The 14,624-nt window shown below is 43.9% G+C and overlaps 1 protein-coding gene across 4 annotated transcripts; it reads left to right on the forward strand.

Moving 5' to 3' along the window:
- The first annotated feature begins 1,006 nt into the window (after positions 1-1,006).
- Positions 1,007-8,916, forward strand: LOC105902074 (mitochondrial fission factor homolog B). 4 transcript variants are annotated; one of them, XM_031572634.2, is made up of 8 exons: positions 1,007-1,136; positions 1,915-1,985; positions 2,644-2,800; positions 4,049-4,179; positions 4,750-4,844; positions 7,798-7,866; positions 8,254-8,329; positions 8,643-8,916. In XM_031572634.2, exons 2-8 carry the CDS (start codon positions 1,926-1,928, stop codon positions 8,772-8,774), a joined length of 720 nt encoding a protein of 239 aa, XP_031428494.1. In that variant the 5' UTR covers positions 1,007-1,136; positions 1,915-1,925; the 3' UTR covers positions 8,775-8,916. The 4 variants fall into 4 exon arrangements, with proteins under 4 accessions (XP_031428494.1, XP_031428498.1, XP_031428496.1 ...); XM_031572638.2 differs by having other exon boundaries at positions 1,009-1,136; positions 4,052-4,179; XM_031572636.1 differs by having other exon boundaries at positions 1,070-1,088.
- The last annotated feature ends 5,708 nt before the right edge of the window (positions 8,917-14,624 follow it).

The raw sequence follows: 14,624 nt of genomic DNA on the forward strand, positions 1-14,624 counted from the left end.
CAGCCCCCCACAAAACGATCAAGCAAATTACCTCTTAAAACAAAACATAATTTATTCTCAATAGTAGTATTAACAATTCACAATTAACTATCAACTATTAGTAATTAACAAAAGTACATGGCCAAGGACAACAATAACATTAGGCGGTTACGGCATGTTATATATGCATGAGTCTGTTCAAGAACACCATGAAATGTGAAATACGCCAGTGATTAAAATGACAAAACTGTCAAACTTTTTTCAGGAAAACAATATGAATTGTGAAATTCTCTGTTGCCAAGGCAAAAGGAAGAAATCATGTTGTTAAAATGGGGGGGGAACTAAGTTGACATCCACAGTCCGCACACCACCTGTTGTCTTTGGTCAAAAGCTCCTTAATTTAGTTTACCATTACATGATTTGTCATCAGAGATTAAGGAAACATGCTAAACTGAAATACTGGCTTCTCCGACAACAATGCTGCAGCCAGTATATTCTCCTTTTGAAATTTCTGTTCTGGAGCGGAACGTCTGTTTGTGTTTTGGACTGTGTGATTCCGCCCACTGCCCATTTCTCCAGTACCATTAACCATAGACATATATACAGGACATGTCTATGCCATTAACACCCCTGGTTGCCAGATACGTAAGAACATAAACACAGCGTGCGACTACCATGGAAGTAAGCGAACGAACTGGACCAATGTGTGATACTGATCCTTGAGCAGAAAATCTTTTTTGTAATCTAGCTTTCTCTGATGCATATTCACACCTGTTCTAATATGTAATTTAGCTAGCTAACATTACTGTGGAAACATAAAAATGAGTTGTTTATTGTTATATTTGTACTGTGTTGGTTTAAAAAAAAAAAAAAAAGATGTATCGTTGTGTAGCGGCGATAAAACCATGATAGAGAAGGAGTAGTCTTGTTCGTTCATCATTCAGGTATTTTATGTATACAACATCGAAGGGGAAACTAGCCTTCATAGTAGGTCACTGACCAATGCACGCAAAGGACGTATTAATGTGATGTCACACAAACTAGGCCTACTGGTTTTACTTTACGTCATCAGCGTAGGCTACGTTATTCCCGAAAGTAGAAGTCAGAAGGTTGTGAAAAGTTTCTGGGGGGTGTTGAATGTTGATATAACTGCAAAGGTGTGTGATTACATTGTAGTTCATGTAAAAGATGTAGCTTGCTATGTTCATCTGCGTGTATTGTGCTCTTATTTGCGTTTACCCAGAAGTCGAATGCATTAAATTAGATGTGACTTAGCTGGTGAGCACCGTCCTTTTCAGAAGTTTGTAACGTTAGCTAACTAGCCAGGTAGCCAGCCAGTGTTAGCCTGCAAGCCAACATTACGTTGTTAAGGATTTACTGCAATGTAAATTACGTTAGTCTTAATTGTGGATAGAAACATGGCGTTTACATTGGGTTTGGTTAAATTAAATAGTTGTGGACGACACGCACCCAATGGCTTAACTAACGCTTGCTAGCTAGAGTAATGGTAACGGCATCAGACTTGCTTTGCGGTCACAGTGTCAACGTTAACTTTCCAAACAAAACATGCGCATTGTTAAAACGTTGTCGGTAAGTGGCTTTAGGTGAGGACGGTTTTGCATTTGCTGACTTCGTAGACAACAGTGTATTGGTGGGTTGGCCACTTAATGTCCACCACCATGTCAACCGGATTCATGTTGCTGCCCAGTTGGTAAGGCTTGCCTCTTGTACAGCTAATCTATGATCCGAACTGACCAAGTAGCCACACTTTGGAATCAGGCCAATTTTCAGTTAAGCCTCTCCTCAATCCTTTTACCTCCGGAATCTGCGGTTGTCACATTTGCATAGGCGTTGTTATTATGTTGGGAACAATTGGTGACTTGTGGATGTTGTGAAAAAACGCTAACCAATTTGACATGGGTTGCAACTTTTCAGTTGCCTAGATAATGGCTGCTCAGATGTTCGATTACGGACCGGAGCGGACGTCTGGCCGACATCCCTCCGAGGTGAGTGAGAGTGATGTAAACGTTTTAAGTTTTATGGACAGTATTTCAGCCTCAACGCAGACCGATAGGCCTAACGAGTAGATGTTATTTGAAGGTTCTTTTGCTCCGTCAGACATAGTGACAGGTGACGTTTCCTCTATAAATGATCGGTCACCTTCATGGCCATTGAAGGTAGTTGGTAGCCTGCGGGTTGTCCTCTCAGAGAGTTGCTTCAGAAGAAATTCAAACATTTCTGTCTCCAGGAAAGGCATGTGTCAGTGTTCTAGCCAATTAAATAAAGCAAATCAGTGGAACTAGTGTGTAGCACCCTATCTAGGCATAATCCTATTTTCTTGTGAGGCACTTCTCAGAGATAATACCAACTAGCCTCCATTTGTTTGTGTATTTTTCTGTAATTCTCTGTAATCTGCTCATGACTGCAAAACTGACCTGGAAATACTTGATGCTCTGTGTTTGGGCAAATCGAATTATAGTTCTTAAATAAGGATAGATGTGTGTAGATGCAAGATAACCTGTTCAGTCGAAAGTGTATTGATGTGTGGTCTGCTTTTTTTTAATCATCAGGCAAGTTTTACTCTCATTTTGCAAGTTTCCTTACTGTCCAGTTGGTCTTAAGCATCCCACACCCATAACCCGTACATCCTGTACTTCACAACAGGCCAATTGGTCCGCTTACTCCGAGAACATCAATCAGCGGATGCGGGTACCTGAGCGAATCAGAGTGGCTCCTGGCCAGTCTGCAGAGGAAGAGCAGAGATCTGAGGAGGTTCATCCCGCCTACTCCATGCAGATACCGGACAAGCTGGCATGGACAGGTGGGGACAGGTGCTTTTGTAAAGTATGTCCATGAAAGTTCAATGAACACTACGGTAGAAGAAGTATGACGTGTCCCACAGAACACCTAGGCCTGGAGTGTTTTGTGTAGATGCACTGCACCTATCAAATCTCAGGTTTTGTTTAAAAAATATGAATGTGGAAAATTAACCTCACATATACCATATATACAGTGGCATGCAAAGATTTGGGCACTCCTTAAGTGAGTAAAAGATAAACTGATCTCCAAAAGGCATTGAGTTAAAGAAGAAATATTCTTTTCAACATTTTAAGCAAGTTTAAGTATTGTTTTTGTTTTGTACAATTCAAAAAAAAAGTTTAGGCACCCAATGAGATTTGAGCTCTTGAATATCTTTTAGTAAAGTCATGGGCTCCTCCAAGCACCTGCCGAGTACTCTGAAAATTCAAATAATGCTGGCCACAAAGCAGGAGAAACTACAAGAAGAGGTCAATTTAGGGAAAAATGACAATGTAAGAGAAGATGACCGTATGGCCCTGGGTTCTGGACATTTTTACAAGGAATAAACTGTAGTGCTTCTGCTATTGTTCCAAACAAATGCATTTGTCAAAATCATGATTGTAGCTTATCAGAACTGAAAATGCCCAACCCCATTCATTTGAACTGACTGTTATATTGTTAATCAGGATAGCTTAGCCTCTAAAAAGTATTTGTTAATCAGGATAGCTGAGCCTCTCATAAAAGTTTTCTCTCCTCTTCCCAATAGCATAGGCTACGTACTGTGGTGATGCGAAAGAATGATCTTAAGATTTTAGGCTACTGCATATAAGGTATGTCTGCGGTAACTATGGTATTCGAGGTTAATTAGATTGAAAGGTTATCGCTTACTTTTTTTACTGAGAATTATTCTGAGAACAAACTGTATTTTGGAAATCAGGTCATCTTTTACCTGCTTAGCTATTCACAGTAACATACATTTTGACCTGGGGTGCCCAAACTTTTGAATGCCACTGTATGTATAGGAAAGACAGGGAATGAGAATTTCCATTTGCCATGCGTTAAACTACCTGATTGTGATGTGCTGGATGCTGTGTGATGACTGCTGACTGGTGACTGTGAGCTGCTCACTGCTGTTCCCCCTGTGAGCTGCTCACTGCTGTTCCCCCTGTGAGCTCACTGCTGTTCCTCCTGTGAGCTCACTGCTGTTCCTCCTGTGAGCTCACTGCTGTTCCCCCTGTGAGCTGCTCACTGCTGTTCCCCCTGGATCTAGCAGATGTCCCAGACCTCAGTGCCAGACCACAGTTCTCCAAACAGGTCCACGGCCACAGCAGCTCCCTGTGGGACCTGCACCAGGGAGCCTTCAGCTCGGAGGCCGCCGCCGCCCTACAGCATCCTGCACAGGTGTGGGAGTCACTCAATCCCTACCCGATCATGACATTTTTGTCAGTGGCAGTGTACGTTGTCTGTCTGTCTGTCTGTCTGTCAGTCTCTCTCTCTCTGTCTCTCTCTCTCTCTCTCTCCTTTCCACTCCCTGTGTAGTCTTGCGCTTGCAGTGAAATTGTAAAATCACTAACACTATTCTTTTAAAACAAATCTATGTTAATATTTTTGTAATGTTTTACTGGTACTATCCAAAACATTAATTGCAGACAGGCACTTAGATTGTGTCTGTCTGTCTGTCTGTCTGTCTGTCTGTCTCTGTCTGTCTGTCAGTCTCTCTCTCTCTCTCTCTCTCTCTCTCTCCTTTCCACTCCCTGTGTAGTCTTGCGCTTGCAGTGAAATTGTAAAATCACTAACACTATTCTTTTAAAACAAATCTATGTCATTATTTTTGTAATGTTTTACTGGTACTATCCAAAACATTAATTGCAGACAGGCACTTCGATTGTGTACTTATGGTCACACACACACACACACACACACACACATCTCTGCATATGAAGTGACCTAGTGTCTGGCCCCTTTGGACAGAGCCCCATTCGGAGGTCGTACAGTGACCATGCCTTTGGCCGCAGCCCCCCACTCACCCCCACACGCACTAAGGAGTCCCTGCAGAGTCCATCCTCGTGAGTATATGCTCTCATCCTACCATACCACTGCTCTTATCAAATATAAAAGCACTTCCTATAATAGTTCATCCCACTGTCTTTTTTAGGATTTCTTGATTGTTGTATTGGGTTTGAAATTGAAGGTTGTGTTTTGACTATAATAATCTGGCCAAAGATTTTCAGATTTGGACTAAGCCTCTATTCTGGGTTAGTTGGTTGGCAATGAGTTTTGAATTGGAGTGTTTTGTATTTGCCCAAAACATTTTGGTGACACTGAATGATTGTGTACACTCCTCAAATCCTCCAAGGCAGTGTTTCCCAAACTGGGGTACGCAAAGGGACGCAGGGGGTACGCGGGGTGAAAAACATGATTTGCATTTTCAAAGTGAAACAGCCCATTACATTTTCAAACTGACCTAGAAATAGACATGACATCTTAAATAGTCTGAATAGCCTCATGTATACATTCATGTATACATTGTAGTGTTCAATGAAATAATTACACTGCCAAAAATAGCTACAAGTAGGTTAGTCAAAACATAGGCACAACGGTTAGCTCCCTCGTCAGAATTCCACTCGCTGATGCCCTGTGTAGAGAAGCGGGAGCTCATTCCGGTTGCCGCACGAAAATGGATAAATGGTTAAAAAAAAAGAGTTCATCCCCGGTCCAGAGAGACACCAACCGCAACTACTAGTAGGGGGCCTCCAATCGAGGATGCACCTGCCGGCGACAGCAACCCATGTTGCTCTTCCAAGTCTACCTCGGATCAGGATGTAAGCAGCAGTACAGTGGTTGCTAGCCAAGCTACTAGCTTTTTTTGTGTGCAAATCAACTCAGTGTGACAGACATTGGCAAACGCGACATAACAACGCACCTCAGTGAAAAGACGTTGATGCCCTTTGCCACGACGTGGGTTCTCAGCTCTGACGAGCATGAAAATAAAATAGAGCAGAGACCGTGTGGAAAACGATTTAAGACTTTCTCAAATTCAGCCAGACATTTAGTTATGTGCATCCTCTCAAGCACACCCTTCTCATTAACCGGTGGTGAGTGTGTGTGTGTGTGTGTGTTTGAGGGGGGGCTTACAAACACGTACGCAGCTGGAGATTGAATGTCTGAAGGGGTACGGGACTGTAAAAAGTTTGGGAAACACTGCTCCAAGGCATCACAGTTACTGCAGGAATGAGAGAGGGCTTGTTACACTTTCAGAAATTGTGTGTGTCTATGAAGCACACAACACAGCCCACATACACATCAAGTCGCTGTCGTTGTTGTTGTCATTGTTGTTGTTGTCATTGTTGTTCTTGTCATTGTTGTTGTCGTCATTGTTGTTGTCGTCATTGTCGGTCATCATGTAGCTTTCAGTCTCTGTCTTCCAGTAGCCGTCGTGCTGTGATGTAACATAGGTACTCTGCTGTCTTCTTCTCTGACCACTCCAACCTCTATCCCTCCTTTCCCCTTCCCCCTCTCCACCCAACCCTGCCCCCCGACACCGCCCCACCGACACCACCCTGTTGCTGTAGTAGCCGCGGTTCCGGAAAAGCTTTGGCTCCTAGCCAGCGTGGCCCCAGCGACCCCCCCGCAGCCGCCCCCCAGGCCCCGGCCCCGGTCCCGGCGCTGGGCTCTCTCTCGCCCAGCCTGCTGTCTGCCCAGGGCGTGCTCCAGGCGGCCAAGGAGCTGGGTCAGCAGGCCTCCCAGCGTCTCCTTCAGACTGTCGCCCAAAAATACTCCTCCAGGTGACGCACGGCAACTAACCCCATGGCAACGGCCATCCAGCTTGCTTCCCATCCCATCCCATCTCATCCCATCCCATCTCATCCCATCTCATCCCATCACCCACCTGCACCAGTTCACCAGCTTACCAGCCCTCCCATAAACCTCCACCCAACACCCCCCCCCCCCCCCCCCCAATCAGCTCCCAATCTCCAGCCTTTTCATCCTATACCACTCCTATGATTGGCTACATTCCTTCAGTGATTGGCCCTTGCTTTTTGTGATTGGCTCTCTCCGCTGTGTGTTTCCCTGGCGGTGCTGGGCTAGGAGTGGCTTAGCTAACCCTTTAGCTTTACCTGGCAGTTCAGTCATGTAGGCAAGTCATAATAGACTTCAGACAGGCCCACTTATAACAGTATACTGTTATTATATTTCTCCTCCAACCCCTCTCCTCCAAAAGCATCCATTCATTTGGCTCTTGGAGCAGCAGTAGCAGTCCTAGCAGGCAGGCAGCAGCTGTGTGTGTTTTGCCCTGCTGTGCATGTATGCTGGCTCTAATGCAGGTTGCAGGTTTGTCTCTCTGATGCATGCTGCATGGTGGTGGCCCTCCTCCTTGCTTGTGGTTTGAGGCTTACCTCCGATCACTCATTATTTGACCAATCTGTGGCCGTTACAGGTGCAAGAACTGAAAGGTGGTCCTTGCCTTATGCATGTGTACATTCACTTGCTCCAACTTGTTGGCTTTCCGCTAATTACTCTGGGCCCCGTTGCCTTGGTAACATGTGTCTTCTACGTGCTACAGTGCATGAACAGGAACCACCCATAAAAAGCCCAACCTATGAAAAGCCCCTCAATACCTTCGCTGGCCAGCAGAGGGCATCTTTACTCTTCTACTCTTACTACTGACTGTACCGTAGCGTTCCCTTGGGCCTCAAACAGTAGTCCTGTGTGCTGTAGACTCAAACCACAAGCCACAAAACACGTCAAGGTTGAGCCTGATCTTGCACTGGTGGACTTGGTAACAGTAAGATCCCCCAACATGTTTGGTTGTGTATTCTTGATGCGACGCTGGAAATGCAGAGAGCATGTGTGTAACCTGCTGGTGGATGTGAGTGTGTGTTCCTCAGTGTCCAAAACTTCTGGAAAGCTGCTTGCCGTGGAAAACTAATATTTTTTGAAAGTGCTACAGTACACAGAGAATTAGGGTTAAATTGACAAATCGAACTCGATTCTAACTTGAGCTTTGTCTTCCCAAAGGTTTGGCCACCCAGATAACCCCTCACGGTGCTCGGCTGAGGTGCAGCCATACACGGAAACCAGGAGAAGGTGATCTTTCTTTTCCTGACTGTGCTGGCTGGCTGAGTGAGATGGCACTTTCCATATTTGTTGGTTATAAGACATAAGTGCTATTCGTTGGAAATCTCCACGATGACTGACACCCGGGGATTATACTGAGCACAAAGGGCTTGTGTTGTATGCATATCACTATGGCAGACATCCTCAGAATGGATTCAGCAGTAATCTAATAGTCTTAATACCTCATCGGTAAAACGTGTGTATTAATAGGACATTCATCAACTATGTTTTAGAATTAAAGCTATGTTTAACAATTAATTTAAAGCTATTGAACCAACCAATTACCTGGAAGGTTAACATACTAAATCTCTTTTGTGTGTGTGTGTGTGTGTGTGTGTGTGTGTGTGTGTTCTGAAGTGCCCTGCAAGAGTCTTGGCTGAGCCCGGACGAGGAGTCTGGTGCAGCTGTGGAGTTCATTGTTCTTCGGCGGCAGGTGAGAAGAAGCACATTCTAGAACTTGAATCTTGACTATTGCAGAACGTCCAGGTGACCAGATGAGAGCAAAGAGTTTTTTTTTATTCATTAAACGCAAATGATTATGCTCTTCATTAGCTAAACAGCTGAAACCACTATTCAAACCCATCCATGTTTTTCCCCCTCTAAACAGCTTGAACCACTATTCAAACCCGTCCATGTTTTCCCCCTCTAAACAGCTTGAACCACTATTCAAACCTGTCCATGTTTTTCCCCCTCTAATCGCCTCCAACCACTATTCAAACCCGTCCATGTTTTTCCCCCTCTTGCAGCTGCTGAAGATGAGTCGTCGCCTTGCCGCACTGGAGCGTCAGAACATGGAGCACAAGCAGGCCGAGATGCTGCTTTTCTCCCTCATGGTGTCGGCCGTCTTGCTTAATGGCTGGTTGTGGATGCGCAGATAGCCCCCCCCCCCCACACACACACACACACACACACACACAGTCTTCCCATCTGTGCTTGGATTCCACTGCCTGCCCCTCGGCCTCCATCGGTCACCACTCTTTGGCTGTGCCCCTGTATGGGTGCTCCTCCATCGGTCACCACTCCTGTATGGGCGCCAGCCTCGACCACACTAGGCGTAGCTATGCTAACACCACTGAGGACTGGCTAGCTAGGTAAAAAGCATTTGCACACAAGCACTGGGGTGGAGCTGGTTGTAAGTATTGTAAGGTTGTGGTGAGGGGTTTTTGGCCCAGGTTTTGAGTGTGTTGTTTATGTCATGTATTTATCAAGTCAGGAGAAAGGAGGAGGCTTGAAAAAAAGCTTGACTGTTCAGGTGTTCAAAGGCTTAAGAGAAGTTTAAATGTACTACACACTTATTTATGGCATAGAAGATTGTAATTTATATTTACATACTTGGCAGGTGTGTCCGGAGTCATATACTAGTGAAGCAGGAAACTGTACAAGTAGACCTAATATTTGTGTATTGCTGTATCCAGGACTGGAGCAGAACATGTAGTGGAACACCTGTGCACACCTCCTGGAGTTGCTCTCGTTTGTGAGGAGGTTATGGCCGCCACACAGGGGTTTTGGATCGAGTTTGACTTCATTTCCACGTATTGTAGAGTTCATCTGCAGTCACCCTAGCCAGGCCAGGCCAGGATCAGAGAGCCTTGGGGGTGGGGGTGGGGGTGGGGGGGGGGGGGGGGGGGGAAGCCTTGCTCAATGAGACCTGCTGAAAACACCCTCCTGCTTTTATCAATCAATTCAGAGCAGAGGTCAAACAGTAGGCTGTGGACGCAGCAACAACAACAGTGACCTTCCACTACTGAAGACCTGGCCATTTAGAACAGGTCAGTTACGAGTCAAATGACCCTTCCACTACTGAAGACCTGGCCATTTAGAACAGGTCAGTTAAGAGTCAAATGTGAAACTTCTCTTCTATATTAAACTCTAAAGGCAGTGCAACATCATCAATTATCTTAATGATTATTGCATGGAGAAATAGGTCAAGGAAGTGTCAAAGACAAATACAGCAATAGTTGAAGTAGCACTTTACATGGCGGTAGCCTTATCTGTGGCCTACGGTATGCTCCCTGTCTAAAGCACTGGGATTAGACGTCCATTTGAATGGTTATAGACCATACAGATGGTACTTAGATGGCTCTGGGGTAGCTTCAGTGCCATTTAGGAAGGACAAGGGAGATGACGACATGCCTTGCTTGAGTTGGATTTTAAATGTTATATTAGTATGAAATATTAGTATCTATTAAATCAGTTTTACAGTGGATATACACTTACTTGTGCGTCTGATTTTGTGATATGGCAATGTTGATGTGTGCATTTAATAAAGTTGAAACTGTAGGAGTTCAATCTCATCTACAGTGTATCATATCGATTATCTCTATCTTATCACTATCTACAATATTCAGCTACTGTGCCTTAAGTCCAATACATTTCAGTGAAGTAGAGTCTGCTATTTGGTGGTGCTGTTGTGTAGGTTTTTAGAAAGACCACATCCAACCGAGTGAACTTCTAATTCAGTGTATCTACTGACGGGACGATCAATCATTGAATCTATTTTCAACTATCTATTTTGTCAATCAACACAAACACAACAAAAGGTTAGGAAAGGCTTTTTCTTTTTTAATATCAAGTGGTTTTAACAAAAATATGTGAATAACAATGGTAATTATAACAAAAAAGGAATTCTCATTGTAGATGTACTCCATACAAATTTAAATTAAGAGTTAACTCATTATTTTTTGGAACATTGCATAAGAAAAAAATAATAAAATAACAATAAAAGTCAAAACCACAAAATGAAACCGGCATGAGATGATTTTTGTCAATTGAATATCTGATTAAAGGAGAATACAAGTTAATAATAAAAAAAACGATGATTGTACAGTAATAACATTCTTAAGCAGCTTCTCTAGAACACACCTTGTAGAGACGAAACCAAACCAAAACACTATGGTAGGGTAGGGGACGTTGGCACAGAGTCAACTTGAAATTCGAAGGAGACACGCAGCTTTGCTAACCACATACAGTAGACACTGTCCGTTCAGCCCCAGATTCATCTGGTGACAATATCCTATAACCCTCGGCCATGACACAAAACAATGTAATAAACATGTAAATGGTAGATGTCATACCCTGGTCAGTGGCCAGTGACGTAAAAGGATAATCTTACAGTTGTCAGATATAGCCATGACCGCTCTGCAACTATTTGATGCTATGACAGCAATTACGTCATAAAAAAATCTGAACATTTGACAGACACCAATAATGGTAACATGGCAACGGTATGTGATTGGAAACAGATGGTCATAATCAGTGACAGCATATGGGTATGTCATAACCTGCTAATGGCATCTTTAGATCAGTATTTAAGTCAGACAGCTTGTTGAAGCAAGCACACGTTAGCCAGAAGAGGGAGCGAGAGAGCAGTAATGACGAAGGAAAAATAAAGTCATGACTAAGCGCCAATGCCTCCCTCATCTCCTGTCCGTTTGGAAGGCAGTGGAGTAAACATGAGTCAGCTGCCTAATCAATCAATCAATCAATCAATCAATCAATCAGATACCTGAAACAGAACCCTTTAGAAGATCTCTTTATCTCCCATGTCCACACAGGGAAGGATAATGAATGTGTCTGCCCTGGGCTGCTATGGCTACCCCCATACTTCATGTTCCACATAGTATCTACATTTGGCTGGAAGGTCCAACATCCATACTATTCAGATTAACGCAGGGAAGATTAGCATCATGATGTGTAAGCCAAAGATAGAATAATTGCACTGATTCAGACGGCTGCAGACCAGAGTGCAAACCACACACACACCAGACTTAAAGTGTAACTTCCAGCTTCGAGCCTAACCCACTGCATCATTTTGAAAAAATGCTTAAAATGGGGGCAAGGGGCTGAGGGGGTGGCGTAAACTCCTGTGAATAATGAGTCTCAATCAGCATATAAAGAGGCTCACACTCACAGGCGGGTGTTGGGGGAGGTGGGCTGTCCATTCCATGGCGTAGACGCGTACCTAATGGTCCTACATACGTCAGCATCGGCCTCGCAAGGTTCGGGGTGATGTTAAACAGTAGATGGTGTGTTCAGCTATTTTCAACCCATACAATGCTGATATTTATGAAAATGGAATTTTGTCAATATTAACACCAGCATTGATTTGTTTAATCACAAGTAAGTCAAAAAAAAAAAAAAAACACATTTTAGGGTGGAGTTACACTTAAATGTTTTAGGATAATCGAGACATTTTCCTGCCGTCACATTAACTAAAATGAAAGTATTTCCTTAAAGGCGCCTAGTATAATAGGTTGGAGTGTTGACTGGTGATTGTGCTGTTGGTAAAATATTAAACAGGTAGCTGATTTAGTGGCTCTTGCTGCCAACCAGTTGACACGTCGTCTCACAAATAGACAAGATGGTAGAGAAATGGAACAAACTAACTTGGAACTCTCTGAAACACTCAGTTTATGGGGGGACAAATTGAAAAGAAAATAAGAGTAAAGCAAAACCACCACGACAGGCCAGCTGGATTAGATCTGTGATTATTGTGGACATTTCAAGTGTATTGCTCGACTTACTTCTTGAAATGTTTCTCCTGCACATAGGCAATGAAGTGTGAATGTGATTTCTGTCCGCCGAGTAACCAAAATGACACCCAATTCATGACCTGAAGTTGCATATATGAATGTATGTCTGTCTGGTCTGTTGTTTAGTGAGCAAAGGAGGCTGGACTGAAAGGAAACATTCAAGAAGAAGGACACAATCAGAAGACACAGGAGCAGTCTTGTTTCAGGCACTGAGAACACGGCAGGCAGGCAGGCAGGCAGGCGCCCCCGAGACTGGGAACACACACTAAATGCTGTCCGCGCTGTCCGCCCGTGGTTCTGATCAGGATTTGATCTTTCGTGATTATGACCGCTAGTCAGAAAAGAATCCCAGACTTTAAAAGAGTCCTTCGGGACAAAGGCGCAAGGCTAGCTTCTGTAGTTGTTGTTAAGGCTGAATACTGTGTTGTAAGGAACTCTGTGGACCCCGATCCTCCTGTTGCTCAACTACACCGACTCCTACGACTCCGACCCCCACTGAACACCTCTTTGGTCATTCATTTCTTTAGATTGGTAAGAAGACTAGAACAATCTACAGCATTCATCCCACCACACTGCTACAGGTTCGTTTTAAATGATTTGATACTCGTGAAAAGATTTTGACATTGATGCTCTTGAAATACATTTCATCAAATGAGCTGTGATAATGACGATAATGACCATGGTCTGAATGGCATTTTCACAGTCTCAAACAGATGCGTTCCTGTCCTATTGGGGGAGAGCCCCAGGCGCGTTTCAAGCCACAGACCCATCAGGCCTCTGGTGCTCGGCCTCCCAACCATCACTGTTGGCCATGAGGACATGAGGAGAAGAATCAGGAGGAACCGAGTCTGGTTGGATGGGCACTGGAAGCATTCAGAGACTAGGTCCATTCTGTGAAAATGCACACTGTGCCACACACAAACAACCCAAATAATACACACATATGTACATAATCTCTCTCTCTCTCTCTCTCTCGCTCTCTTTCTCACACACACACACACACACACACACACACACACACACACACACACACACACCACTCTGAAATGAAATCCTTGGAAATTCTGAATGAGTAGAATGCAGTGCATCTCACCTCCCCACTGCTCCCCCACAACACATACGCACGCGCGCGCGCACACACACACACACACACACACACACACACACACTACTACAGACATCAGGATTCAGCTACCCCAAACCAGTGGGCTTTTTTTTTTTACAAGGCACCATCACACCACCCCACATCTGCCAATGCCTTGTGTAACATTATTACAAAAAACATTCAGATCAATCATGCCAATGCCTTGTGTAACATTATTACAAAAAACATTCAGATCAATCATGCCAATGCCTTGTGTAACATTATTACAAAAAACATTCAGATCAATCATGGCTCTTCCACCACATCTATGGACAACTATTTACAGTTCCACTCTCTTTTATCTCAGTTAAATGTCAGGAAAGTCCTGGAATACAACTCTGTCCTGGATTACAATTCTGTTCAAAGGTGACTGAACATGACTTTGATAGTAAATAACTAGGTGAGTCACCAAGGCTTCATTCTTTCTAAAGACGTCATGGATACGTGTAGAAAAAGGAACTCGCACAGAACGCAAGAACACACACACACACACACCTGTGTTTGGTGAACGCCCCGCCCCGTTCAGGGTCTGTTTCAGTTGTGCATATGTCATTGCTATGGTCAGGTCATTTACACACTCAAAAGAAAGAAAAAGGGAAATGGTTCTACAACCTACAATATTTTGGGGTCTGCTACCCCCAAGTGCCATATGTAACATCACTAAATCTCATTCTACACATAAATATACGGAGGAAAAGAATAAACAGAATGTGTACAGGGTAGATAGTGCAATACATGCCGATGGGAAAGGGAGGGCCAATCGAAGAGCAGAACATGAAATGAATGAATGATAGCTAAGACATTTGGTCCAAGGGTCTGGGATTGAAGGAAGACACAACTCTTCCGATTAAAGAGAACTGATTGCTTTTTTTTGACACCAAGCCCCAGAGGCTCCACGAGGTCTTTTTCACTGAAAAACACCTTTTTAAAAACATCACAAATAGTGCAGTTACACACACCCTCACGGACAGCCAGAACAGCTGGAGGACAAGGGGGCGGGGGGCGGGGAGAAAATAAATCCTTCACCTACATTGAAAGTATATGTGTCAAGT

The sequence above is a fragment of the Clupea harengus genome, chromosome 8 (genome assembly GCF_900700415.2).
Source record: "Clupea harengus chromosome 8, Ch_v2.0.2, whole genome shotgun sequence".
Classification (NCBI taxonomy): Eukaryota; Metazoa; Chordata; class Actinopteri; order Clupeiformes; family Clupeidae; genus Clupea; species Clupea harengus.